The following is a 27286-nucleotide window of genomic DNA, read 5'->3' on the forward strand; positions in this document are numbered from 1 at the left end:
TTTTATACTGAATATTATAATGAAAAATGTGAAGTGGAAATTAAAATAATCTATTTTAAAAATTCTATGTAGAGATGTTCCTACTAATATACTATTGGATTTGCTTTGAAATCCACTTGATTCTTATTTCTGTAAAATTTCACAAAATCTTACACCTTCCGGAGTCAAAATTGTATTTTTATTCCACAGAGCCAACTTCTATCTGCTTATGGTCTATTTTAACCCATCCCTTCTGCTTATTTTTCCTTTTGCCTCCTCCCTTTTTTTTCCCTTTCTTCAGTCCTTGTGTAACAGGTATCATGCAAAAATAGTGCTGTGAGAACTCAGGCTAGCTTTCTGACAAAATCATTCCTTTAGCAACTCCCTAATTCTTGATGCTCCTCAGGGAAAACAGCTGCTTGTTAGAAACATATATCATGCACAAATTTTAATTCTTAAGATGTTTTTGTTACAATGTACTGGAAACAGTCATTAAAATGAACTCTAATGTAACTAGCCTGAGTCTCTCGGGCCAGTGATGCTGCTGTGACACCCGCCTTATTGTGCTGGTATATATATGTCTCTTTGAAAGCATTCAGAGAGGTGGATAGGGATTAAAAGGCTGTTGCACTTTTTTAGCAGCCCAAATAGGGGCTACCTGCTGGTTTATATCCGATCTAAATTGGCTTTGCCTGCCGCGTCAGAGACCATTGGTTGGTTCGGAGTATCTATAAAATTGGCTTTATTAACCTGTAGTGTTAGTCATTAGTTTAGTCATAACCAGGTCATTTAATCACTCATTTTAACCAGGTATCTTGAGGTATCGGTGATTTCAGATGGTTTCTTCCTTCATTAACCTTCCAGTAACAGCTGCATTAAACCCTCAAGTGCAGCCATGAGTATTCATTTCTTATATTCTTTTATATATAGCATAGAAGTTTCAGCTTCTGTTAGACATGAAAATGTGGCTTACTGATGGGTCTTAAAAACCAACTTTTGCTTTTATTTGCGTCAGTAAGGTCATTAGATTACAGATGGCAGGGCGGTGTGCAGGGTTGACCCCAGTCTGCTCGTGCCGGTTGTACAAGTCTCTTCCTCAAAGGTCTGGGGAGAGCAGTTTGTGAGAGGACTGAGACCTTGGGCTCAGATGGGCATTGCTCCTCCTCCTCCCAGACCTGTGGGTCAGCCACAGGATGGGTGTGTGCCTGCTCCCTGCCTGACTTGGCAGGGCATGGGTAAGATCATCTGCTGAGAGAAAGACCCTACAGCCAGGTCTCTGGTACTACCACAGCCTCTCTTCCCGCAGCTGACGGGAGACCCGGCTCTGCTGTACCTGGCAAGTGGGTCACAGCAGGGAGAAACCCACACGTGAGAGGTTTGGGCAAGCAGAGGGAGTGTACAGCAGGAGGCACGGCATCAGTCTCCCAAGGCATGTTTGTAAGGCTTGTGTCCCTTCTGTGGAGTCAGCCTGTAGCTCCTGCATATTTAGGAAAGGGGAACTCTAGGGTCCTGTCGTGTCCAAAGCAGTTTTTTTTCACATACCTTCCCACACTCATAGCTATGTTGAACACAGAAATTTCTCCCTACCACCACAGCATTTTAGTTTTCTTCTCCCTTTCATAGAACTGCCTGCAGCATATAGTGCTCTAATCTTTTCAAAGCACTTTGTAAAGATAGTAGAGGCACTCGGGGATAATCTCTGTGAGGCCAGTAAATTGGTCACCACCAAAGCACTGAGAGACATGAAACAAGGTGACTGTAATCTGCAGAGGGAGCCTTTCTCTCCTTCGGAAGTACAGTGACCTGCAGACACATGAAACAAACCACAGGAATTTGCAAAGCCTCTGTCCTTTATTGAAGGATGCCACCGGAGGGAGTAAGGAGAAAACTGCAAAGAGGCCAAGATATTAGTCACTCAGTGTAGTGTGTGAAGACCAGGAGAGGAAAAATGTCATCAAAAGGGACGCTTGACCATGGAGAGCAGTTCACTCTGATTATTATTTTTTTCTCCTTGATATCAAAAGCCCCCCTATTTTTTTTAATTTCACTATTATTGCAAGATGCAAGGGTTGGCAGAAGACTTTCTTATTGAAATGGAAAGTTGTATTGAAGTGTATGTGGAACTGTGGTATTTACATGAAACCAAAAGAAACTTGCAGCTGGGAAAAGTCAAGATTAAGTTCAGGATATCAAGGCAAATAATATGATTTGCTTTTTATTGTAAGAAAAGGGAAATAATGATTATTGTTACTTTACTAGCACTTAAAGTGCTTATGCCTAAAGAGGTCACGTGTATGTAAATCACACAGTTTCCTTGAACAGCTTACATGAAAAATACTCTCCACTGGTTGTCCCTATTTAATCAGAGTCACAGGCACTGGTGTTTGTATGACAACAGAAGCCAAACTCAGACTTGGAAGTGCGGACCTGTGCCAAATGCCATGGAAAAACTGCTTGTGCATAAGGGGAAGTGGTTAACAAACATGCTCTGCCACCTCAGCACTGCCTGTGGTGTAGATCAGCACTCCCTGTACTTGTCATGAGTGTGGCTTCCTGCAAGGTTGGGATCAACACCCTGTTCCAGGACACCAGGTCCTGATTGCACAGCAGGAGTGACCTGCATGGGGTGAGATGTGCCTCATGGCAGGAGGAAACTCATCGAGGAGCTGCTCTCTTCCCTCTCGTAAGGCTGAGGGTTCTCACCCAGAGGCTTGTCCCACAAGCAGGCCTTTGGGTGGCTGATTCATTCTCAACAAGTGAGGAGAGGGAGCATGGACCAGGTAGACTATTTTTTGCTTAATGCAAAGTGTCATCCTTTTCCCCATCTTTCTTTTGGTAGGTGGTGAAATACACTCCAGTGAAATCATGAGCATCCGTGGACACAGGCTTTGTGATGGGCTCTCTGCTGAAAGCCTCTTCTTTGACCCAAGTTCCTTGTCCTGAAGAATAGGTGATGTTGCTGGGACTTGTTGTGAGTCATTTTGAGCATTTTTGGATGTCCGAGCACTGTCTTCAGGCACAACTGAACTCCCGCTCTCTAGCGATCCTCATACAGACAGAGAGATAAGTGGCTAGAAATGGCTGCTGTAGCTCAGTGTTGAAAAGCTGTGATTGTGCATGTGCTCCCTGCAAAAGCTTAAGCACATCCAGGACTTTGCTGGCAACCACAGGGCGCTTAAATGGCAACCTCAGACAGCAGCACCACAGCGTAGAAAAGGCCGCACACGCCAGGCATGCCAGACAGCCTTGTGAGGGGTGTGCCGTGTGGTCAAGCGATGCCCTAAGGGTAGTGGTGGTGGTGAGAATACTGGGGGCAACCTGGGACTGTTGGAGGAGCACAGCGATGAAAGACTTTGGCTTTGAGAGCACTGTTAGGGCCATTTTCATGGAACACTGTTATCACTGAGCTGGTACGTACCAGAGGTCACAGTCTCACTAAGCAGCGTGCTTTAGGAAGTTTGTCAGGGTTAAACTCCAGCTGTCTTTAGACAGACTTAGGAAGATGTCTCTACAAAAAGTCAGCAGGGTGTGGCTAGCGGCTGGGAAAATCAGGCCACTTAGCTGCTTAAATGGGATCTGTAGGAGCTGCCAGACCCATGCTGCAGACTGTAAGTTGGAGAAAGCGAGAGCAGCACCCCAGTGACCCATAAGAGCGAGATGGATGACCTAGCACCCTTGTAAGGGACTTCAGTGAAGTGAGTGTGTGGGTCATTGTCCTCACTGTTAGCAGGAGAGTGAGAGGCTTCCATCTTTCACCACATCACAGCTATTTCTCCCTTCTTCTCACTGGAAATGATTGCTCTCCCCTTTTATTCTTGTCACATTTCCTTTATTCCCCTCTCTCGTGGTGAGACTGTCATAACAAACACAGGGAAAGCTTGACGAGAGGAATTAGTTTACCCTCAAGAGGGACAAAACCGGCCTGGGGACAGAGGAGGTTCCCAGTGAAGTGCCCTGGTTCCTTTGGCTGGGTGCCACCACTGGGGCTGATTTGCTGCCTGGGGTGGGAAGGGATGAGCCGGTCAGGGCACTGAGAGGGGCACAGGGATTTTGATGCAGTAAGAGTGTGTGGCTCGCTTTACAGCAAACTTTGCTGCTCCAGATGAATTAATTCAGACTCAATTTTTTAAATTATGACTACAACCTGTTTGGTAAGAGGGGCCATATCTGAAATACAGTCATCGATACCTCAGTAAAGTCTAAAAATAGTGCAGACTGACACACTTAAATCACATGTAATGTATCTCCTCAACAAGACAAGATCTCATTTTTCAACAGTGCGGGAAAATCCAGCTATACTTGGAGTGTACTAAATTGGAGAAAGTTTAGCAGTTGGTTCAAAGGACTTAAAAATTTTTTCCTCTGCCTGTACTAAAAATTAGCTTCCCTTCTTTTAATATTAGCAACTATCCTGCTGGTTAAGTAAATTCATAGCTGATTTCTTCTGCTATTCTTCTGCTATTCACGTTCTCGGGCAGCGACACCTACCCATTGGGTTTTTTATTGTGCCTTTTTTTTTTTTTTAATCTGTGTGAGATTTTTCCATCTTTCATTTGAACTAAAACTCCATTGCTCTTCAGTGAAGACAAAATGGCAAAAGTATGGCTATTTTAGCAACACGTCAATATGCACTATGTTTGTGGGTGTGCCTCTGAGCCTGTAGGTTATGTGGTATCACCCTATTTTAAAGGAAGTCGTCTTTTTGTCAGATACACGCTCCTCATTAAAGATTTCTCCACGTAGCAGTAATAAGGATATGAGGAAATCTGCTGTCTTGGGCTGGCTGCAGATTCACAGACTGTATTAATAGATAGGATTAGTGAAGAAGAACCGGTCAGAAGGCTGCAAAGCTCCTGCCCCTTGAGATTTCCTTCTTTAGATCATTAGTCTCATTGAAGAGCTCCCTCTAATACAGGGAGCAGAAACTGAGGAAAAGGCTGGGACCATCTTATTTCATCAGGACATATTGGGGAAAGGGTAATTTCTGGGTCATAAGCTCCGCTGAAAATGTCTGTCCAGGTTTCTCCACAGGCACCCTGGAGGAACAACAACATCAGTTTTCTGAGCAGAGAGGCAGCTGTAACAGAGCAAGGAGAGACTATCATAGGTTTCTACCTACTGGCTTTAGGTATGTACTCAGTTTGGATTTGAAAGAAAGATCCTAAATAGAGTTTGATATAAAGTTCAAAGTAATTCATTTGGGTTTCATCCCTAATGGAGCAGGTTGTTAGAAAATGCAACTTCTTTCTCTTTTGTTAAAAAAAGGTTAATAATCAATGCATAAATCTTGAGGGGGGGAAAAAAAGTCAAGCCTATAAACTTTTAACTAATGTTCACTAAAATTAGTATATGGGAAGAAAAAAAAGTACCTTCTTAAAAGTACATAGTACTTCTACGTCTTCTCATGTCTCAGTAGCACTGAATTAGTGTTCTGTGATTTCCAGAGTTTTGACTGCTGACAGTCATTTTGCATCCTACAACTGCCTCCTGCAGAGACAGAAAATATGGTTCTGTAGTTTTAAACTACTTTTTAACCATTTGTACTGCTCTTGCTTTAAACATTTGCTGCACATAGAAATAGACTTCTTCAAACAGGATCTATGAAAGATCCAAATACTAGATCCTGTATTAGCCCTCACAGTACCATGTGTTTATTTTGGTTCTGTTGCAAGACACCTATTGTAAGTGTATAAGAAGGATTTGCAAATGGCAACCAATATGAACTCACTTTGATCCCAGCACAGTTTTGCTTTGCTTGTTTAAATATCGTCTGTTTGGGGCAGACTCGTTGCAGGATACAAGGAAACTTTATGAAATTTCAAAGAGTGCAGGTTTGCTAGGTAATCAAAATTTCCAACAATAAAACCTCACATAAAAGTTAGGTTTTCTTGAATTTTCATTAGATCTGTTCTTCTAAACAGCATATACAAAAATGTTTCTGTTTTTAAATGATTGACCTGAACAGATTTTTTTTCTTTTTCTAAGCTTATCACATATTGCAAGTAGCTTACCTAGCCCTCAGCTTATGCTTGAGAAAGGCCTATGGAAGGTACAATATAAAATGCAAAGTATTTTACATTGTTTACATGATACTTTTTTTTTTTTTTTTTTTTTTTTTTTTTTTACCTACAGGAACTAGGGAGAGAGAAGTTGTGTTTAGAGTAAAAACAAAAATTTTAGTAGAAAAATGTATGGCTTCTGTCTTAAGAGACTTAATTAGAAGAGTGGCCGCAAGATAAACCAATGTTGTTCCAATTTATCCCCAATCTGTTCACATCTGCGTATCCCCTCATGAATGGCTGGGAAATGGCTGCACCATCAGCTAATGAATTAATCAGTTGCACTTAAGACTAGAAAGAACATCTTAGGTCAGCAAGGCCAGTCCCCTGCTGTGACAATATATAATCTCATTTATGAAGCTATCATGCTCTCTCATGTGACTGGCCAGGGTTTTATTGGTGTTGCTACCCCTCTTCCAATTGACAGCCTGTTCCTGATTTTGTTTCTCTGTTGGGTAGGAGCCTTTCCCTAAATTCTTAGCTAAAGTGATCACACCAACCGTACACCCTTTTTGTCACTTCTTTTGAGATTTTTTCTTTGCCTGAAATTAACGTCCTACAGCCACTCTGTGTTCCTGGAGGAATGATCATGCCCTGTGGTCAACCTTTGTATTCCTATATTAAGCAAGTGAGGGTTTAGGGGTTTTTTTGGTTGGTTGATTGATTTGGTGGTTTTTTTATTATTATTATTTATTTCTCTCCTGTCATAATATCCTTTCCCCTGTCATCCCAGCATCCTAGCAGCCTTTTATGATGTCTTTTCCAACCAGGATTCTTTTTTTTTTTTTTAAACTTATAGCCAGGACTGAATACAGCATCCAAGCAAGGTCTTGGCATCACTGTTCACATTAATATTTACACTTCTCCAGCTCTACTGATCCCTCCCAGTATTGCCTCTGCATCACGCTGTTAGTTCAAACTTTTCATCTGTCAACCAACTGAGGTGTTTTCCTCTGCTGCTTCCTAATGGTGACCCCACATATTCTAGCAAATACTTTTTAAAGTACCTAGGCACCTGAGCTTTTAGGTTGTATGTCTATTGGGTTTTGAATGCCCCAGATCTTTCTGCTAAGCTTACAAGTGCTTGGCATGTCATAACTGCTGTTCATGAAACTTACCTCCAGATTCAAAATTCAAGTTGTATTTCTAGCAGAGTATATAATAACCAGTAATAGCACTACTCCAAGTTAAGTGTAGTCTGGACTTGGTTAAAATGTGATGGAGGTAGGTTTACCTTTTTGCAATAGGAACTTTTGAAAAAAATCTGCTCATAATACATAAATGAGAAAATTCCCTGTGTCTTTTTCTCCTCAAAGGTCTTCTGCTGCATTTCTGCAAGCACCAACCATAACAATTCACAACTATTAGTTTTATGTAAGCCAATTACTCAGTCTGGGGAGCAGTGATGTGACAGAACAAAGTACTCTGTTACACAAACACCCTCTTGCCCTTCTGGCAGCAGAGGACAAATGCCAGTCCGTGTGTTACTTTCCCATACCTGCATTTTTCAGGGGTCTGGAAAGACAATCTATATTTGCAGGATTCTATAGTATTTCCTTACACAAAGTCTTAAAGATGTTCATATTTCATACTTTTGGTTACTGATGCCTTGGAAAACAGCTTCAGTGATTACACTTCTGTAACTTCTACATGTTTTCTTCTCTTTTGAATCTAAATATACTAGTGCAGCTTGTTTGCAAATTCTGATGTACATTTCCAACACCAAAGGAATGTATGTAAGTGATCTCTGAATCTCTTCACCTTCACAGGACAAAGTCCAAAAAAAACAACTATCTTTGGCCAAGTCTTTCCACTGTCACACATCTTGACAGAGGATGTGAATATCCAAGAACCATGATCTAACTCCTTTTGCTGAGATGAGGCCTCTTTGTGTGTCCCCTTCTGGAAATTCTCGTGTGTCGCAGGTGGCACGGATGACATGCCTGACAGACAGGACACTGATGTATCTGTTATATATCATACTCCAGCCAAGCTGTCAGATCCAGATAGAGAGGCTCTCAGAATACTATACGGAGACCTGAGCTCACAGCCTGTTCTGGAAAAGGCATCGCATGCTGATGTCACAAGCAAACCAGCATCAAAGTATAAGAGTGCATTTTGTAAATGCTGATGGATTTTGAGATCACTGCACTGCTTCTTGACATCCAAGTCACTGTGCCACCATTCTCCTTGCTCGTGCTTTGGCTAGGGGACCAGCAAAGTGGGGGGGGAAGTGCAATGGTGATCCCACAGCAGTGAGCTATTACAGTTGCTTAGAGGGACCAGCTGCCACTGCCTTCCCCTTTGTTAGGCTGGCCATGTCAGCATCCCTTTTCTGAAGGCAGTGCTCTGTTTCCATCCTTCCCTTCCATGAGCTCAGAACTGTCTTTGACAGACAGCGGGGTAGCTTGTCCTGTTGCTGGCATTACATCTGACCCCTTTTTGCCTTTGCCCTAAGTGGTATAGTACTGTGGAGAACCCTTTTATAGTTTAAATCCTTAGGTGCGATTTAAAAGTACTGTCCAGAGCTGCTAGCTAAGTCAAACTAGACCATGGGGGGAAAAAAAACAAAGGTGTTTTTTTTCTCCATAATTATTAATTGGAATTCTTCAGTTAATTGTTCTTTTCTGCATTTATTCACAATTTGTTCTCATTTTCCCTAGTTTCACAATTAACCGGGCCTGTTAAAATGAATGTATGGCATAAAAGGAAATTTTAAGTCAGTATGAGAGAATGTTTGTTAGAGAACAAGTTGTAACTTTTTGTGAGTGCTCATATCAGAAAGGCACGCTGAGAACATTACCAGTCCCATCAGAAAGCTGGCACAGACCACAAGACCCAAACATGCTTTTAAATGGCACACGTTTCTGAACGGTAACAGTAAACTGTCATTTGACAAGTGACAGAATGAGCATTATTTTGGGACATTGTTTGACAGATAAATCTGAGAAGGTGGGAAAGGAAACAAGCTATTAATAAAACATTCATCCACAAAATGATTGCATTTATTGAACAAATAATCTCTCCACGCTTTGTCAAGCCTAAAACATGATGACTCTTCTCCTTCCTGCCAAAATTGGCAATGTGCCCTGGATAGAATATTGTGTATGTATAATTAGCAGCAAAGACTGAAAACGGAGCAGGGTCACTTCACAGTTGCAATAGTTAATGACAGCTCTGCAAATTCACTAGAATGTATCACTGTTTTAAAGTTTTCTAGGCTGAAAATCTTTTACAGCAAACCTCTTCGGGTAGACATTTATGCCTGTGTATAGGTAGTTGAGTCAGTAATTGACTTCATTCATGCCTGCTCTATATCTAGATGCTCAATCCAATTTCTGTCCTAGAGATAAGGTTATTTGCTGAGGGAAAGGCATAGCGTGCATAGTGACACTAAGCCTTCACCTTTTGCTCTCATTTCTTGAATTCTTCCACTTAAGGTTCCCTGTATATTTTAAACTGCAGATGGGTGAGTTGTAACCCCCATTTTTCTCATTCATTCTTGTCGGATTTTACAAGCTAAGGCCATGCAGCAACATCTAATAAGAACAAGTCTAAGTACAAAGCATAATAACCTGTCTTAGCTGGGCGCAGATGCAGTCACCTATTGGAAATGTGAATGACCAGCTCAGTGCTATCAGTTCCCTTGTACCAAATTTAACTCTGCAAAAACGTAAATTGAATGTTAACAATGAAATTGCAAGCAGCCTCAGGTGTTTACCACTTGTTCAAAGATATATGAGAGAAAAAGAGGCTACGTCTGAATGCTCAGGCTTGAGTGATTTGGCAGAAATATTTGTAAAATTGTTGTGTTCGCTCTTAGCTGTTCCCGAAGCTAAACAGTCTCACTGTTCCCAGTCGCTTTCAGCAGAAAGATTTTTCAATAACCTTAGTCACTCTTGCTGTCTACTTTTTCAGCGCTTTCTTTGCACAGGCTGGCAGGCAGCAGGCTGATACAGGACTTCGACAACAGGGTTTAGGCTCTTGACTACCACCACCTTGCTTGGCAGCCTTCCTGTGCCTCCCCCAGAAATCATGGGTAACAGCACCAGCATCCTTTGTGGAGCACTTTTGACATCTGTGGATTAAAATCCTCCGTTAGGGAGTGTTATTCCAGGGGAAGGATTGCTACTGAATTATATAAGAGCAATACAATATTTAAAATATTGCTGTCCATCCTATTCCTTCTAACTCCCAATGTTTGCAAATCTGGTACCAAGTATTTTTCTGTGGGTGTCTGAGGAGTAAAGATGACTCTTTAGCTGTTCAATATTTAGCATTTATCAACATTCGTTTAACCTGTTCTGCTCTGATACTGCCAGTCTCACAGCAGCTGTTCTGTCCTGCCCTGTGTTAACAAACTTCAGTAACTGAATGTTATCTGTGTGTTTTGCCACTTCAGAAGGGCCAGCATCTCTTGTTGATGAGCAGCCCATATCAGACAACATTATAGCTTATGGGGGAAATGTGGTAGCTCCTCTCTGGACCTCATGTTGGCTAGAAGTGTGCCCAGTTTCTTCCTATCTGCTGGGTTTTTTTCCTCTCAGCCACATTTTGATCTCAGTTGGAATCTGTTCTTTCTCACCAGAATTACCTGAGGATGCTGGGGATAGATTTTGGGTTTGGGTTTGGTGTTTGGTTTTTTTTCGTATACTCTCGTGACTGAATATTGCTGGCAGCCTGCAAAAAAAATTGAAATTATTTCACTCCGTTTTCTTTTCTATCCTCTGTTTTATTGAGATGCCACCTGGTGACACCAATGCCTTATAGCACTTCGAAGTTCAGAGGTTTCTCTCCGGGCTCTTGATCTGCCTGTGATCTACCCTGAGGCACATACCGCCTGCAAAGAAGTTGAGGAGATCCCTGCCCTCACTGAGAGTGTCAGAGCCATTGCTGTGCTTCCTCTGCACTGCATTTGCAACCTTTTATCCTACTGTGTTCTCTGGGGAGGGGGGATGGAGGTTGTTTGGTTTGAGGTGTTCCTTTGATTGGGGTTGGTTGTTTTTTAAAAAATAAAATAACTGAATCGGCCAGTATAGTCAGCAGCCCCAGACCAGCACAGCCACCTGGTGATGCGGAGATCCAGTGTCCCATAGTCACTGCTCTGGCTGATTGCATCTTTATGAGACTACTGGTTTTGTTACTCCACGGTTTACTGAGAATCGAGTTCCTCCAGTTTTTTTATCACAGTGTTAATATGGTCTACTACCCAGACAGATGAGACGTTTTAGGGACTGGGTATGCCAGTGCAGGTTCTCTACCTGCTTTGGTTAAAACGATTGTGCCTACCTGCAGAAATCATACTCATTCTGTAACTTTATCTCCCTCACTGCTTCCCTCATCCCAACCCTCAGGGTGTGAATGTAGTTTTAGAAAATGATCACAAATCCTGTGTCTCTGTCACTTCCATCTAAAATATGTGTATTTTTTTACTCAGTTCCTTCCTTAAGATACTTAAACTGAAAACTCCCTTCCCCTGCAGGTTCAGGGGAATTTGCTCTGTATGTTCCCAGGAAGTGCATATGTAATGACATTTTCAGGGTAGCTTTCCTATCCATTACGCTGCTTTGACAAAATCCTGCTATTTACAAAGGAGGTGCCATTTTATTTTGCCTGCCATTTTAGCACTGTGTCTTCATATTGACAGGGAAAATATTTCCATACCTGCTGCTTTGAAGACCACCTTGCCTTACAGAAGGTAGAGCTGAAGTACACGAGCAGCACGACTATCATGTTTGCATTGCAAACTATCCTGATGCATTCCCAAAGCCTTCTTTCTCCAGGCCCCTGCTGTGCCTTTTTATAATGCCTAGACTCACACAAAAGTCAGACAAAATTCCTGACTTAAACTGCATGCGGCTGTTGGAAAGGAGACTCAATTAAGAAACATTGTCACCTAGTGGCCAGAATAAGATGTATTTATTATTCTTGATCTTATCTTTATAATGAGATACACTGAGATACAGATATCTATCTATCTATCTATCTATCTATCTATCTATCTATCATTGCACCAGTGACTATTTTGGGTTAATACCATAGGCTGACACATCAGCTCTCCCCACTTCAGAAGCACTTTGGTAAACCACGTACATTTGCTAAGCACGCCAGAGCAGCAGCAGAGTGGCAGCTTTGCAGAGAGATGCTATGAAAAGGGAATTGCTCTGCAGAAAAAGCAGTTTATAGTGTCATACAGAGATTGTCCCATCAACCACCTCCCCTCCCACTCCAGACTACCCGCAGCACCTCAACGGGTGGTAAGTACCTAACCTCTCACTTCAGCTCATGATACACTCAGGTGGACTGGAGATTCAGAGGCAATTTCCTCCCTAGCCCCTGCTTTTGAGGCGCAGCCTTCCTATCGGAGGCAGCCCAGCGGAGAAGCACGGAGTTCCTGACACATGGGGTTGTTGACGCTTCCTGAAGGAAGGCAGCTGCCCTCTTGCTACAATATTAAACCCCTCAGCCATCTTTCATCTTGTGAACTCCTTTGAATAACCAGAGGTGCTGTGCAATGCTGTCGTGTCACATCCCTTTCCAGTGCATGTATTCGCTTCTTGCTATGTCTATATGCAGCACCCACACTCTGGGATATCTACGGCTCGTGCCTGGATAGAGGGCTAAGGATCAAGGCTTTTTTCCATCACCAGGTAGGTAATGCTGTACCCTGGCATCAACTGTGGGAAACAAAAATCACCAGCTGCTGAGTTCCTAAACCTGTCCTAGGCTGCAGGCACTCAAAAGAGGCGGTGTTTTGCTCCACATTGCCACGGTGAAGTGAGGCCACCTACACTGGCAGTGGCAGAGTGGGTTTGGGGGGGTGGAAACACGAGCGGGGCACTGCCTGACCTGCTGTGCAGCCCCACTCCGGCAGCCACCCTGGAGCCACTGGCTAAGCCCCATTTTCAGCACTGAGCCTGATACTTATGACTCAACATTTTATGAAGTCTCTTATTTCCGCGTGTTTACATCATTCCAAAAAGTGGGATGCAGCCTACTAAGGACCAGCACTGATGGGTGGGGCACATTTGGAAACCCTGGGTCTCTCCAACTGAATAAGTGGCTGACTTTCACCAGATTTGCAGTCATCTCCCTTGCATTTTCCTTATGTAACTAGACGCATAGAAGTCAGGCATCTCTGTTCCTGGAGAGTAAGTCCTGGAGAGGACACAACTTTCCTTAAAAATAAATAAATAACCAAGTAAAGACTTCAAAGCTTCTGAAAGGTCTGCTCTAAATGTTCACTTTGTTTAGATTAATGGGTGTATTACTGAAAATATTCCCAACTGGGACAGACTTTGCTGCAAGGAGATTCTAGACTGTTCTAAGAGAAGAAACTTAATCATATTAGCTGGAAAAGGCAGCACTTTCTCAAGAGAGGACTGGTAAAACAGCTCTCAGGCTGTGTGTGTGAATTTTCCATACCCATTATTGTATACAATGTACCTAAATAGCTTCAGTTTTTGGCAGTTTTCTTGTTGTCTCTACTCCACCTTACCAATCTTTTCTCCTTCCTTTTTTTCCCCATGAGTTACGTTTCATGAGTTTCATCTGCTCACTTAGGGCAAAAAACTTATCCAGGCCTTTAAACAGTGGATCTTTGATAGAGGCGGCAGCAGCTCTTCATGTTGTGTTCTGTTTTATTCCCAGAGTTTTCACTTGTTCCTGCTTCTGAAAAGTACCCAGCTACTTAAAGAGGCTTCATGCATAGATTTTCCAGTGGATAAGCTAGTTTAATTTGTTTCTAGTGGTATAAAAGCATAGTTTCAGAAGAGACTTCTCACATTTACACACTGAACTTCTTCTTGATTTATTTGCTTTTTGATTTCATGGATTTTAAATATTTTTTCCAGGTTGGCTGTCTTGGTTTGGAAACAGCATTGTGATTTTTGTCCTGTATAAACAAAGACATCTTCTGCAGCCGACCGACTACCTCACATTTAACTTGGCAGTATCAGATGCTAGTATCTCTGTGTTTGGTTATTCACGGGGGATCATTGAAATCTTCAATGTCTTCAGAGATGATGGATTCATTATCACCTCAATATGGACCTGCCAGGTAAGACTAGATTACACTGAATTAGACAAAATAAGTTCAGCTATTTCTGTGTAAATGCTGTATATAAATAATTAGTCAAGGCCACAAGAGTGAAAAGAAATACTGGCTGATCTTCCAAAAGGACAGTGTTCTCTTTTTGTTACACCCATAAATCTGTGTATTTGATCGGGTTTTTTTTCAGTGATTTTTGTCTAAGATATTTGCAGTAGTTTCTACTAGTTTGGTTTTTTTACCTCATGTCATAGCTCCCACTTATATTGGACAACTAAGGTGTAGGATGTGCTTGTCTTCAGGTCCCCTGAAGTTAACCTGGTTGTTGGCACTTTAACATTGACTTAAAGCAATGTAGACTCCTACTTGACAAGATGTGTAGAGCAAAGTCTCCACCCAGCACTTGGGTATACCCATGTTTTTTAGAATGCAACTACTTGTACTAAATCAATCATTAGTCTTAAATCTTACCCCTAAATTCATTGCTGGTCCGGGGCCTGTGGTAGGATGAGTGACTTGACTTTATGGCACAGTCATTCCTGAACTTGGAGGGAGCTTTTTGCTGGAAAACTCAGAAAATGTTATTATTGCTAATTCTGAAACACATCTGCATAGACAGAATATAAATACATTCCATGGACAGACAGGCACAAGCTTGGCTTCCTGGTGCTTTCAGTAACATCTGTGAGAATATACTAAGTGTGACTGTCTGTTTCATGAGGGAGTCAAAAATCTGAAAATGACAGGATTGCCTACAGCAAGGTATAAGTTAGATCATGATGAAGGAAAAGGGAGAGAGAAATAATCCTCTTTTCTTTTTTCTTTTTTTTTGGTGGTTTTTTTGGTTTTTCTTAAGAGGAAGTTGAACTATTGTATAACATAGATGAAAGCATTTTTACAACTCATGTCACCTCCCCTTCAACACAAAGGCATAGTTTACCCAGAGAGGAAGACTTCCCACTGAAGACTGATTAATCTGGGATTTGTAGCTTGATCTAAAAAATGTTTATTTTCTTGCTCAAAATGTGTCTATTGCCATTTGGCAAAAAAGGATTTATCAAAATGAAGTTAATTATTTCCTCAGCAAAATCCTACTATTTCTCTAATAAGAACACCTACAATTGCAAACTAAGGTCTGTTGAGGTAAAAACTTCCAGGACGCCTCTTTATTTTTTTTTATTTATGAAAACCTTTGAAGTCATCATATAAACAAAACCATACCTGCAAATCATAAAATCCTTACCCACACTCAGAATTAAACAGACCCCCATTTTTCCCTGTGTTTCAAGGAGGGTTGGAGCTATGATTAAGAAAGGAAAGGTCAAATCTGGATCCCTGGGTTCAAATCCAGCTTTGCTGCAGACTTGCTATGTAAGACAGGGTAAGCCATTCAGTGTGAAATCCTGAACAGAGATCTGTGGCATAACTTCACATTTAGAACCCAGCTGGTTAAAAGAGATAACTTTAAATGACCCTTCTGCCTCCCCAGTTCAAGCTCTTTCAGAGGATGAGAAGCCCCTGACATTTTTTGTATAGTTCAGGGCCCCTTCTGTGCTATAGCTCCTTTTTGGGGCTGTAAAAAAAACAACACACAGAGGAAGCAACAGCACAGCACACTGTACCTGTGCCTCTTGATTTGCATGGGAGTCCTCTGTCAGCAGCCTTACAGCTTTCTTCTACAATGCCTCTGCCTTGGAGTCCCCCTTTGGCTGACTTTGAGCTATTTAGAATCTCGTTATAATGATCTGGCTTTTTTTTTTTTTTTTTTTTTTAAGACGTGAAAAGACTGGGATGGAGGTGTCCTTGAACTTAATGTGATGGAGGAGTGCTTATTCTTGCTCTGTTTGAACTGCCTTTACAAGAACAGGAGCCGTCCATAACATTTTTGGGGTACCCAGATAGTTTGTTGGTCAGGGTGCGCTAAATAATTTTAATTCAATCTCCTGGTTTTAAACAGCATTCATTTGTAGAATATGGATATCAAGCAAAGTGTTGAGGTACTGGAATCCAAAGATTTTGTTCAGGACATTAATAATGCATTGGCTTTTCTGAACACTCTGATATGCAAAATATTAAACTTTCTGCTTCAATAATCCTCTGTGGGCTCTAACAGTTAACATTTATCATTTCAAATAGGAACTGATACTGTTGTAATACTAACTAAAAATTCATGGTAACCTGGAAGAGGCAATTTGTACTCTGAATGAAGAGTTTGAATTGCTTGTGAATTGTTAGTGATTGAGCTGGTTGTGGCTTGAGGAGTCAAAATCAGGATATATTCAACAACAGGTAGGATTCCTGTTTCCATCAAGAAGTTGTTCTGTGTTGGGGGGTCTCAAAAACATGTTTAAGCCCTGCCATTCATCATCTTGGTTATTAAGCTTTATACAAAACAGAAGCCAGTGATAGAAAAGTAACTTCTATAAGTAGTATGGCCATTTTTAGGAAGAATATTTTGCAGAAATAGTGAGAAGCTTCTGTGCATTAGAAAGATGTGAATTTTTCCGTGTACACATGGACAGCCAGCACGAAGGCCATTCTAAAACTGTACAATGTTGAACAGCAGTAGGGTTTTGATGGCTTTTTTTTTTTTTTTTTTTTGGTATTTGTAAAGCATGATACATTTGTAGTCCAAACAGAGTTGGGTCTCACATCTGGAGCGTGAGGAGTGAGGAGCTCGGTGCCAGGAAGATAAAGCCGAAAGCCCACACTTTCTGTCACAGCTCTCCAAAGTCAGTGTCTCTTGCTTCTCTCACCACACACAAGCTCCTCTGCAAGTAGCTGGGATGACAGTTTGGGCTGTTGTGCATGGGAACACAGGACTTTCTACAACATGGCCCGTGTGTTTTCCCTGACTTGGCTCATTTTGCTGAATCCAGAGGACAGCCTTGGTTTTCTGTCGTTGTCTGTTTCATTTGATCAGTCAGCTTCTGCTGTCAGGTATGTTTAGGGAAACTTTATTTTCCCAAGCTAGCCTGTCATTTCTGTTTATGAAGAAATTTCATGAGCTCACCTCACTTAATCCACCTATTTTCCTTTCCTCTAACTCTGGCCTCCTTCTGTACCCGCAGGTAATATTTTCCAAAATTAAGGTTTACCATACTTGGCTGCCTGAGTTAGAGGGAGTGGGGCGAAGACAGGCAGATACTAGTTCTCTTTCAAAACAGTGAAACGGTCTGTGAAAACGCTGTAACAAAAGATGCCTCTCCAGCTAAACGGACCATGTCATTGCATACCTACTGAATGGGACAGATGTGTGCTCCTGTTCTCCTACTCTGTATGGAAGAAACACCACTACTCTTGCCCATGCCAAATGTTCTTTTTCATTTTGTAGGTCTAACAGAGCTCTCCTCTCAGGAATGAGGTTGCATGGTAGGCCTGTATCCAAATGCTGCCCCCACTGAATCCTGTGTAGGGATACAGTTGTCCAAGGGTGGCTTTCAGACTCTGCTTTCTTGTATATCACTTCCCTGCTCTGCCACTGTGTCTTAGTCCTGATCTGGACAGGGGGAGGACAAACAGTCTCTAGCACATTTGGAGTTTTGCCTCGGGTAGTAAGTAAACTAGTTCATATAGTAAAGTTCATGTCAAGGAGTGTAAGCCAGTGACCAAGAGCCATCTGTTCCCCCATTGACCATATTTCTAGTGAAAAGCTACCTCAGGATATATTTTTGTCCTTACCATATGTTTTTTTATTCGCATGCTCTGCTGAATTAGAAGTTGCACTGAAAGCTGAAAATAACATTGTATGCAAATGTTTTTACAGGTAGGAAGTAGAGAAATGTTAATTCTCTGCAGGTAAACACCACAGTTTCTTCTAAACCTTATTAATCAACCAACAGAAAGTCTTTCTTTTATCTGTTAATCATGTGGTGAATACAAAAGATGCAGGCTTCAGGAAGCCTCTAAATGTAGGGGAAGGATTCTAACCTGTCTGATCCCCTTAGGTGCAATGCAGTTGTGTCAGAAACTGTCAGAAACCAAGGGCTGTGGGGTGCCTTAGAATTCTAAATCCTTCATAATCCTAGTACTCCAGTTTAAACTTGTTTTCACTAGTTCACTCTTCTAATTTCTTTTCTTGTCTCTCTCTTTTTTTTTTTTTTTTTTTTTTTTTAGAATATGGTTTGGTTATTTTGACATTAATTTTATAAATACTTAAGAATTTTACTATGAGGGTCAAGAAAATTGACTCCTCATATCATGTGCTCACTCTATTGTTATAGTCTTCTGTAAAGAAATGTTACTTTTTTCTGACTGTTTATTACGTATAAGGTGTATCTCAGCTGTGCGCAATAGAGCACAATGTAGTTATGTCCAGGTCATGGTACCGTCACAGACACGCCACTGAAGTGCTGACTGACGCTATTATCACAGACTCACTCACCTCACTATCAGTCTAGGTATCCCCGGTCCATCTGGCCAGCCAGATGGTGCCAGAGCATCCCCGGCAGATCTGACTCTGCACAGAAACAGCCTCAGGAGGAAACAAAAATACATGTTCAGCTTTGAGGTATTAGTGAGCACCACAGTTGCCTGCCCAACAGGACTCAGCCCACACCACCTCTGTCCCTGCAGCCTGCCCTTGCTGTCCCACCAAGGGCCAGCCTGGAAGTACCTGCCTTCACCCTCTTTTGCTGAAGCTGCTTTGTGTTGTAGGAAATAATAAAGACATGGAGCGGAGCCGGAAAGAGAGATGACTGTCTCACCCTGTGGTTTGGTTTGCTACATAGCAGTGAGGAAATCTGGTTTTCAATTCTGCACTGCTTAATGCTTGGATGTTTTATACAGTAATTCTGTCTGGCATACCCTGGACAGAAATAACTGGCAACGTAGTGAGCAGCAGTGAGCCCCACATTGCATGCACGGAGTGTTTTACTCTGTTATCCCTAATTCGGTTGTGCACAGTCTGCCTGACAGCACCAGACCTGTGGCATGTGTGCATCCTGAAAGGCATGGTGTAGCTGGCAAGTCCAAAATTTTCTAGAAGTGCCAAACTCAGTGCCTGACACACAGAAATGTCTAGAATTTCTTGTGCTTTAACAGACTTTTCCAAATTGTCATAGTGTAGCTGATCAAGTTGCCAGCTGAAATATCGGACAAATGGGGATCTCTAAGAAAAGATGGAGGTGCAATAGCCCTGCTTTAACAATGCTGCTGTTGGACAAGGAGGGGTCCCCTTCTTCCAGTGGGTGTCTGCCCACTCACATTGGGAGTTTCTCTTTGTCTCTGGCTCTGGTATTTGTTTTTTCTAAGAACAGTGGAGCATCCCCATACAATGAATAGTCTTAGGGCTTATGTTCCCGGGCAGGGGATGTGGATCTGAGCACCTTTAGATGGAGAAAAGTGAATCCAGCTCTCCTGCACCCTCCATGGGGAAAAAAGGGAGAATGGATCAGCAATCCCTCTGCTTTTCACAGTGACACTGCTTAATTTTTGAACGGTATTGCACAGTTAAGAATAGGATATGTCTGTGAATACCAGGCAATTCTAATCTTTTGCGGCCTGGAGTAAGGCATTAAAAATTAAAAGGGAGGTGAGATGTGGACCTCATCTTGTTCTGTTGGCTACTTTAGGAGCCTCGTTTGCCCACTAGCTTTTGCCATGTCCAACCTAAGGGGCCAGACTCGAAGCCGCGACCCTCCTTGCACCAGGCAAGCAACCAGAGCTGCAGCCCTGCATAGCTGAGCATGGTGGCCCTTAGCCCCTTTTGTAGATTCAGCTTCCAGTCACTGCCTCTTGACAGCACTTTAAAAAAAAATCCAGCATTTTTGGTGTTATTAGATGTTCAGAGGTCTAATACGACATTTCTGAGAAGTAATAATGTCCATCTTTTGTATAAATTAGAGGTGGGGATCTGAAACACCAAAAGGAAAATTGCAACAGTAGGAAATTCTGAGATCAATATAGATGAAAATATATGGGCTCTCTTCAGAAGTTTTGAGGGGAGGATTTGTAATCTTGAATAAATTCTTTTATATCTTATTGATGGCATTTGCTTTCTTAGAACATGCATTTATCTCGCTTCCTATACACGGATTTTAAAATATTGCTAAATCTTTTCTGAGGAGAAAAAGGAAGACTAATACCTTCTTCTTTTAACAAAATGTTCTGTAGGTTGTCTGATAAATCAAAAACCCTTGAGGCATTTATGTTCTTTTATAAATAGAGTAGACTTTGAAAATCATTGATTTCTGCCCCTTTAATATAATCGGTATAACCAACTAATTCATTGACTTAGCTAGACTATTGGCTCTGTTGACTTAGTTTGTGATTTTATTCATTTGTAAATACCAAGACAGTCTTTACGTATTACTGTATGTGGTATGATATTCCCTCATGTTCTTGATAAGATGATGAGTGGTAGCTCAGCAGTCAGCATGAACAGGTAATAAAAGCAAGGTCAGATGGAAGGGAACAAACTGAAACCTCACAGGCTTCCTTTCTCCTACCTTCCTAGTACTTGGGAGATGATTACTGAAGAAAACAGCAGGCAGCATTCATAGAATCACAGAATGGTTAGAGTTGGAAGGGACCTTAAAGATATCTAGTTCCAACCACCTCCCACTACACCAAGTTGCTCAAAGCCCCATCTAACCTGGCCTTGAACAAGTCCAGGGAAGGGACATCCACAACTTCTCTGGGCAGTCTATTCCAGTGTCTCACCATTCTGACAGTAAAGAAGTTCTTCCTAGTATCTCGTCTAAATCTACCCTCTTTCAGTTTAAAACCATTATCCGTCATTGTATCACTACACTCCCTGATAAAGAGTCCCTCCCCATCTTTCCTGTAGGCCCCCTTTAGGTACTAGAAGGCCACTATAACACACTGCTGCAGCTCAGTGTCTGTATGCATACTTTGTCAAACTTTTTTCAGCACAACCACCCATTCATGTTGCTCCACCATCCGTTAATTTTTTGCTTCACAAAATCGTCCTGCTTTCAACTCACTCCATATGTAACAAGCACCCTTTGTGTGCATCTCTCACCCCCACCTCTGCCTCTCGTTCTCCCCAGCAGCCGTCCATGTGAGCACCCTACTTGCCGTAGAGCTTTCGTTCATAAAACCCAGACAAATCCACAAGCTGTTCATCTTTACCCCTAGCAACATCTGTCAAGGTGGATAAAGGTTTACTCCTGCTCACCCTCCCTCCCAGCTGGTTACGGGGAGGCATGGTGATGGTCGCTGATACTGTCTTTGCCCACATCTGAGAGCATTTGAGCAACTGTTCTTCCACATTTTTCCTCCTTTCTGTCTCTGTAGGGAACATCTGTCTGTGCAGACACACCTCAAGTCATGCACGGTGGAGCCAGAACGCATGCTGCAGGAGTACCTTCATCCTCAGCATGGCTTTCTGCAGGGGTCTAATGTTGGTGAGGTTTCTCATCCAAAGACCGAGCTAGTTCAACTTTGCTTAGTATAAAATATCTTGCAATATCACTGCATATCCTAGTGTCCAAACATGTAGCTGGAACAGAAAAATTAGATTTTTTTTTCTCAAACCATAATACCGCAGGAATGTGGCCTAAGGTCTGCTTGGTTGAAAAATGTTCAGCTATCTACCAATAAGATGTTAAAAGAAATTTAACCAAATGTAAAAAGGAAGTGAAAAATAGTTATTGACTATCCTAGCACAGTACTGTGGTGTGATATTGCTGGGATTTTACTTATATATAGCTTATCATTCTTGACATTTCAGTAAGATGAAAATAACCCAAAGTCAAATCATGAAACTGGCACTAAGAGCATTAACAGATAAAACAGGTGTTAAAAGTGCTGAAGAAAAGCTGTGTAACATTAGCTCTGTATTCAGCTCACCTTAACACGCTAATTCACTGAGAAAGGTAGGATGTGGAGACCAATCTATAAAGCAAATTCAAAACATAGTGCCCTTTACTTTCCCTGTGCTATGCTATACAAGTCTTCCTCTCCCAGATATGTTTTTCTGAGCAGTTTTTGTATCTCAAATATTATGAACACTAGAATGTATCCTCATTCTTGTTTCCACAAATAACTGAGATTTGGATACTGGGGGGAAAAAAATGTTGCAGAGTTATTAGTGTTCCCTATTTCTTTATTTTTGGTCCACCTTGTTATAATCTGAAAAGCATACACGTTGCATCGAAGAAGTAAAAGCAACTCATGTAGACATCTGTGAGCTAAATTTTAATGAGAAAAATACATCTGCAGGGAAGGGGGAGAAAACTGTGCCTTTGCACGAACAGAATCATTAACAACATAGAAGATAATTTCAGTGTAACTAATGTGACTACAGGAAGATTATGCCAGTTTTTATTAGCCATGAATTCTCCCTCATTTTTCTGTAAATGATTATTTCTGCAGCCAATTGCAACAAATTAGGGAAGTTATATTTTTGGTACTTGAAAAACTGTGAATGCTCAAACTATCTGTTTCCTTATTTAACAAGTCTGATGTAGCCCATCCCATGCCACCCAAGCACTGTGTTAAACCACATGCTGCTGCCTGGAAAGGGCATTTGTTGTCTGGTAGTGCTCCCACAGAACCAGGAATTTCCGAAGTCTAAATTTTGATTCCTGCACTAGCTTTTCCTCTTAGAGGGCTCTGAAACATCCTTTCTTTGTTTCCTTATATGGAAAATTATAATCTTCCTCATTCTTCTGTGCTGATGTGTTTTTCTAGAAGATTAAATGTATTCTCTCAAAAAGTGCTGTCCATCACTTACCTTCATCGTTCAAGATCTTCTCACCATGGGGCTGAACAACTTGTGTTCTTCTGGCTCCTCCCTGTATGCCGCATCCTCTCACTGACTTTTAAGCAAAATTTCATATGAAACTTAAAAATCACTCTCTGTGAGTATCTTAAATAGTCCTACCTCACATTTGCTCATCCTCTATTTCACAAATATATATTGCACAAAGTCAGCTCACTGTTAATGCGCAGGAAGCAATTTGGGTCATGACCCTGATCCTGTCCTGACTGAATCAATGACAAGATGACCATTGCTTGCAATGGGCTGCGTATGACCCAACATCCAGTATTTCCACACCACTGTCCCTGCAGAAGGGATGATGTTGCACCTGGTTGCTTTCCAGATAGGTCCTTAAGGGTAAGAAAAACCTATATCTTTTACACTTTCTTCCAGGCTCTCCCTGGGCTATTGGGACTCGCTGGGAACGCATGTGAATCTCCTGTTAGGAGTTTTCTGGTCCAGTTTATCATACACAGTTGTTATGTGAAGACCCTTACAGTCCATATCCTTTTTAGGAAAATAAGCATTTTCTTGGGATAAATCAGTTATCTACTGTTTCTCTGGTTATATTGGTAGAGGTTCCAGAGGAGCCAAGAGTATCAACCTAAGAGGAGATCTCCTACCGGCCATACAGCTTTTTCAGGCTTTTAGGGACATAGAACGTTCTCGTCCTAGTCTCTTAATCGCTGAACTGGTACCATCACTAACCTGCCCTGCCTTGTGCCTAGGAGCCTTATGAGCAGAATAATAACTCCACTGGCGGGCATTCAGCCAGCAGTCAGAGATGACCTTGTATTAACCTGATGGTGGCTGCGTAAGCAAATTCCTTCTTGCTGGGAAACAGCACAGACAATTGTACTTGGAGAATGTGGAGGTCATTTGTAATCTCTGGGCTGTCCTGGCAGAGCCCATGAACAGTCTGTGGGACCTCTGCTTCCCCTGAGACGTACATAGGCCTCCAGAAACATTTACCATGATATTCTGAAAAGGCAAAGACAGTACTTTACTTTGAAAATAAAAGCGTGACTTTAACCTCATGTTAATGGAGGATCTCAGTTATTCAGGTAGGATCACCACAGGCCACAAAGCTGAGCCTTGCTTTCTATGGAAATGTAAAGATGAGACAGGTGACTCATGCAGCTGCTTTCTTCTTTTGTCTGTCTCTGTGTTTGTTTGTTTATATTAATGGTGCTGCTAGCAATAAAGAAGTAGGCTCTGAATTTACATCACCGAAGTGGAGAGGAGCGTTGGCTCAGGCCCACTGAAAAGAGTTTTACACTATATAGTGCTGATATTCCCAGAGGGCAATGCTAGAATTTCCCATCTAGTGATTCTTAATTTCCCTGTACAGTAGTTCACAAAAAGACAATGGCAATACAGCATTTAACCTGAAGATGGAAATCTTTTCATTGTATCTGGATCATCGGGTGGTATGAGCTACATGCTTGGTTGCTTCCTCCCCATTCATTCTTTTATGGGTGGACGGGAGAGACGTGAAACCTGCCATGGTCCCATCCACTCAGAGCTAGAAAGGAGGTGTTCCCAAGCATGTGGAGATGAGGTACTTGAAGTAAGATTATAATCTGATGAGGCTGTGTAAGGAAATTCTGAAAGAAATTTCTGTCTATTTGTTAAAAAATGATGTGCCCTTGGTGGGCTTGTTGCATTCATAACCCTGCTCATTGATAGGGGCATGTACTACTATAAGTATAAATTGTGACCTGAGAGGGCTACAACTCTAATAGCTAAAAGTTAGCCCAAAGTCAGTATAAGTTGAATCTCATTTGATTAACCAAGTATATAAACCTAAAATAACTACAAGCAAACAAGTATCCTTATTCTGGATTCCCTAACATTACCAAAGCCAAAACCTGAGCTGCGTATAATAGCTGGCACTAACTGTATATTTAGCTATATAGCATAGTTTGTATAATTATATATCGGTACATACAATTGTATAGCCTAAATATTGCATCCATATTTTTCCTATCTTTAAAATGTATGCCATCAACAGAGAGGTTTAATCACTTGGGAAATGCAAAAAACTGAGTGTCTGATGGTCTCACTTAATGGTTTAAACTATCTAATCCTGTAGCATATCAGTTCTCATTGTTTATTAGTAAATGAAGTACTGTTTGTGTCAGAGACCTATAATAGCTTGGGTTACTGTAATCATCTCCAAGCAGGGCTACCCTTGAAGCCTGCTGAGACATTTTAAAAGGCAGAATGCAACCATAGCACAGCAATGTGGCATGAGCAAAAGACGTGGAAATTGTGGTAAATTATAAGTCTCTTTTACTTCCTGTATTATAGTAAATCTTAAAGAAACAATTTGAGTGCTTTTGGAGAATTTGAGTGCATTGGGAGTTTTACGTAGTCTCCTGACTGGTTCTGATTACAAACCTTGGTAGTTCTTCCATTTGACAGAAAAGTTACTGCAAGCATAAATAATCCAGTTGACACATTATAGATATACTGGAGGGATTGGAGAATAATGTTGTCATTAGACTCAAGTGGAATATTTTCTCACTTACTGCAAACTTCAAGAACTTGTTAAATTTTAAAACATGCTCTATTCAAAGGTGCCTACAATTGTTTTTCTAAACGTATTTGTTAAATATTGATTAGGTGCTTTTTTATCGCTTAAGGTTGAAGGAGGTATATTGCCACTGTCTGTTTACATAACAATCTTGGAATAATCTGATCTGTATTCAAAAAAAATATTCTGAGAGAAATTATTGTGATGACTTTAAGTATATGCAATGTAAAAATAATCACTGTTAAAAGTTTTTCTTTTTCTTTACATATTCATTATCTCATCTTTAATAGAGGAGAAAGACAGGTTGTGGTGGTTCTGAAGGGAAGCAAATTCATTTCAGGAAATTGCAACAAATTCACCAGTTGGCCAGAGGAGGGAGCGATGCAGCCATTCTGTCTGCTGAGATCAATGTTTCAACCTAAACTGAAATGTAATAGCTATTTTGGCAATCTGGTTTTGTGCCATTAAACCTTGATTAATCCAATAATGAGAACAATAGGCTATATTTTACTCTATCTGCTTTAAAGACAACCCTCATGAATTCAGTAGGGATGCATAAGTATTAAAGGTAGTAAAAGTGGGGCACACCCAAGCCCATAGCTAAAAATTTGATGGTGCACTGGGGATGCCTTATTCTCCCTGTGTTGAAGCAAAGCTTAAGAAATAAATTTGCATGCGGTAGGAGCTTTATTTATTGTGGATTGTAAATAGTGCACCAAGAACATTAGTGAGATTTAAAATCAGGCACAAGTACAAAAAGACAGCCTTTTCTTCAATTGTATCTTAGCTTCCAGGCAACATAAAGATAATGGGCAAGTGCTGTGAGTATCTATATAGCCAAGGGAGTAATATTGGTATAACATTGAGAGAAAAGCTTTTAAAACTGCTAATCTACTCCTGTTTCTTAATTGGCGAAAAGAAAAGCTGGGGGATCAAAATTACCATGCAATCAACTTTGTATTTATGTCAGAATTCACTATTGCCTATTAGCACTGCTGCTATTTGATCATAATTAATGATAGGAAGGACAAAATTGCGTTATATAAAAATGGAGGAAATATTATAACTGTGGAAGGAAGGAACTGGCTGGGGGTGGGATAAAAGAAAAGGAAAGCCAGAACCAGGAAGGGGAAGAGCATCAATCTTCTGAAGTAATTAAATGTTATCTACTATTCTAGTATTTCCTTGGCTGTCATTCCATATATCTTTAAAGATGCAGAAAACTGAAAATATCATGTTTTTTCTTGTCTATATATATTAATATCTCTGCCTATAGAAATTGGGGCTATGCTAAAGCAGTTTTTCTGTTGCAAGCTACTTTGGGTTCCAAGCAGTCACTTTAGTTGCTACCTACAGTCAGTGTTGTCTGTTCAGGAGTAGAAAAAGTAGCAGAGATCTTTCTTCCATATCCAGAAGGTGTATGCTTGAAACAGGTTGCTACAGCTGGAGTAAGATCCCCCATGTTCTTCTGAAGACGTGCGTATAAGTGACACCAATATAAAAGCATTACAGAATCAATAGACTTGCCGGGAAATGGCGTATGCATAGGTAGGCTCAAGGGCTGGCTCATCACCAATAGAAGTTTGGCAGGGACAATACTGGTTTGAGGATCCTACTCCCAAAGCAGCCCTAACCCTGTTGGATACTCTCTCTTGTTTTAATGTTCCAGACACCATGGCCTCTGTATGGGCTGTTCTGCAGCTTGAGAACCACCTCATTTACCTCCTTTATTCATTTCATCTCGGCATTCTTGTCATCCCCAGATCTCCCTCTCCTCCTTGGCATTTCACCCTCTCACCTGTTCCTAAGCCATGGAGCCTGTGGCTAGCACTGGGGCAATTAGCACAGCCACCCACGGGAGACTGCTGCTACCTTAACTACTTATTAACCCTATGGCCCCGTTCAAATCTCTGATGCTAACCCCCACACTA

At 41.4% G+C, this 27286-nt stretch overlaps 1 protein-coding gene across 1 annotated transcript in view; it reads left to right on the top strand.

Moving 5' to 3' along the window:
• Positions 1–4986: 4986 nt before the first annotated feature.
• LOC141479791 (visual pigment-like receptor peropsin) overlaps positions 4987–27286 on the top strand; it is a 32437-nt gene continuing 10137 nt past the window's right edge. Inside the window, exons 1-2 of the mRNA XM_074169102.1 lie at positions 4987–5107; positions 13892–14097. Coding sequence (XP_074025203.1) covers positions 4987–5107; positions 13892–14097 — 327 coding nt within the window. The remainder of the gene's footprint in view (positions 5108–13891; positions 14098–27286) is intronic.

This window comes from Numenius arquata, chromosome 2 (assembly GCF_964106895.1).
Source record: "Numenius arquata chromosome 2, bNumArq3.hap1.1, whole genome shotgun sequence".
Classification (NCBI taxonomy): domain Eukaryota; kingdom Metazoa; phylum Chordata; class Aves; order Charadriiformes; family Scolopacidae; genus Numenius; species Numenius arquata.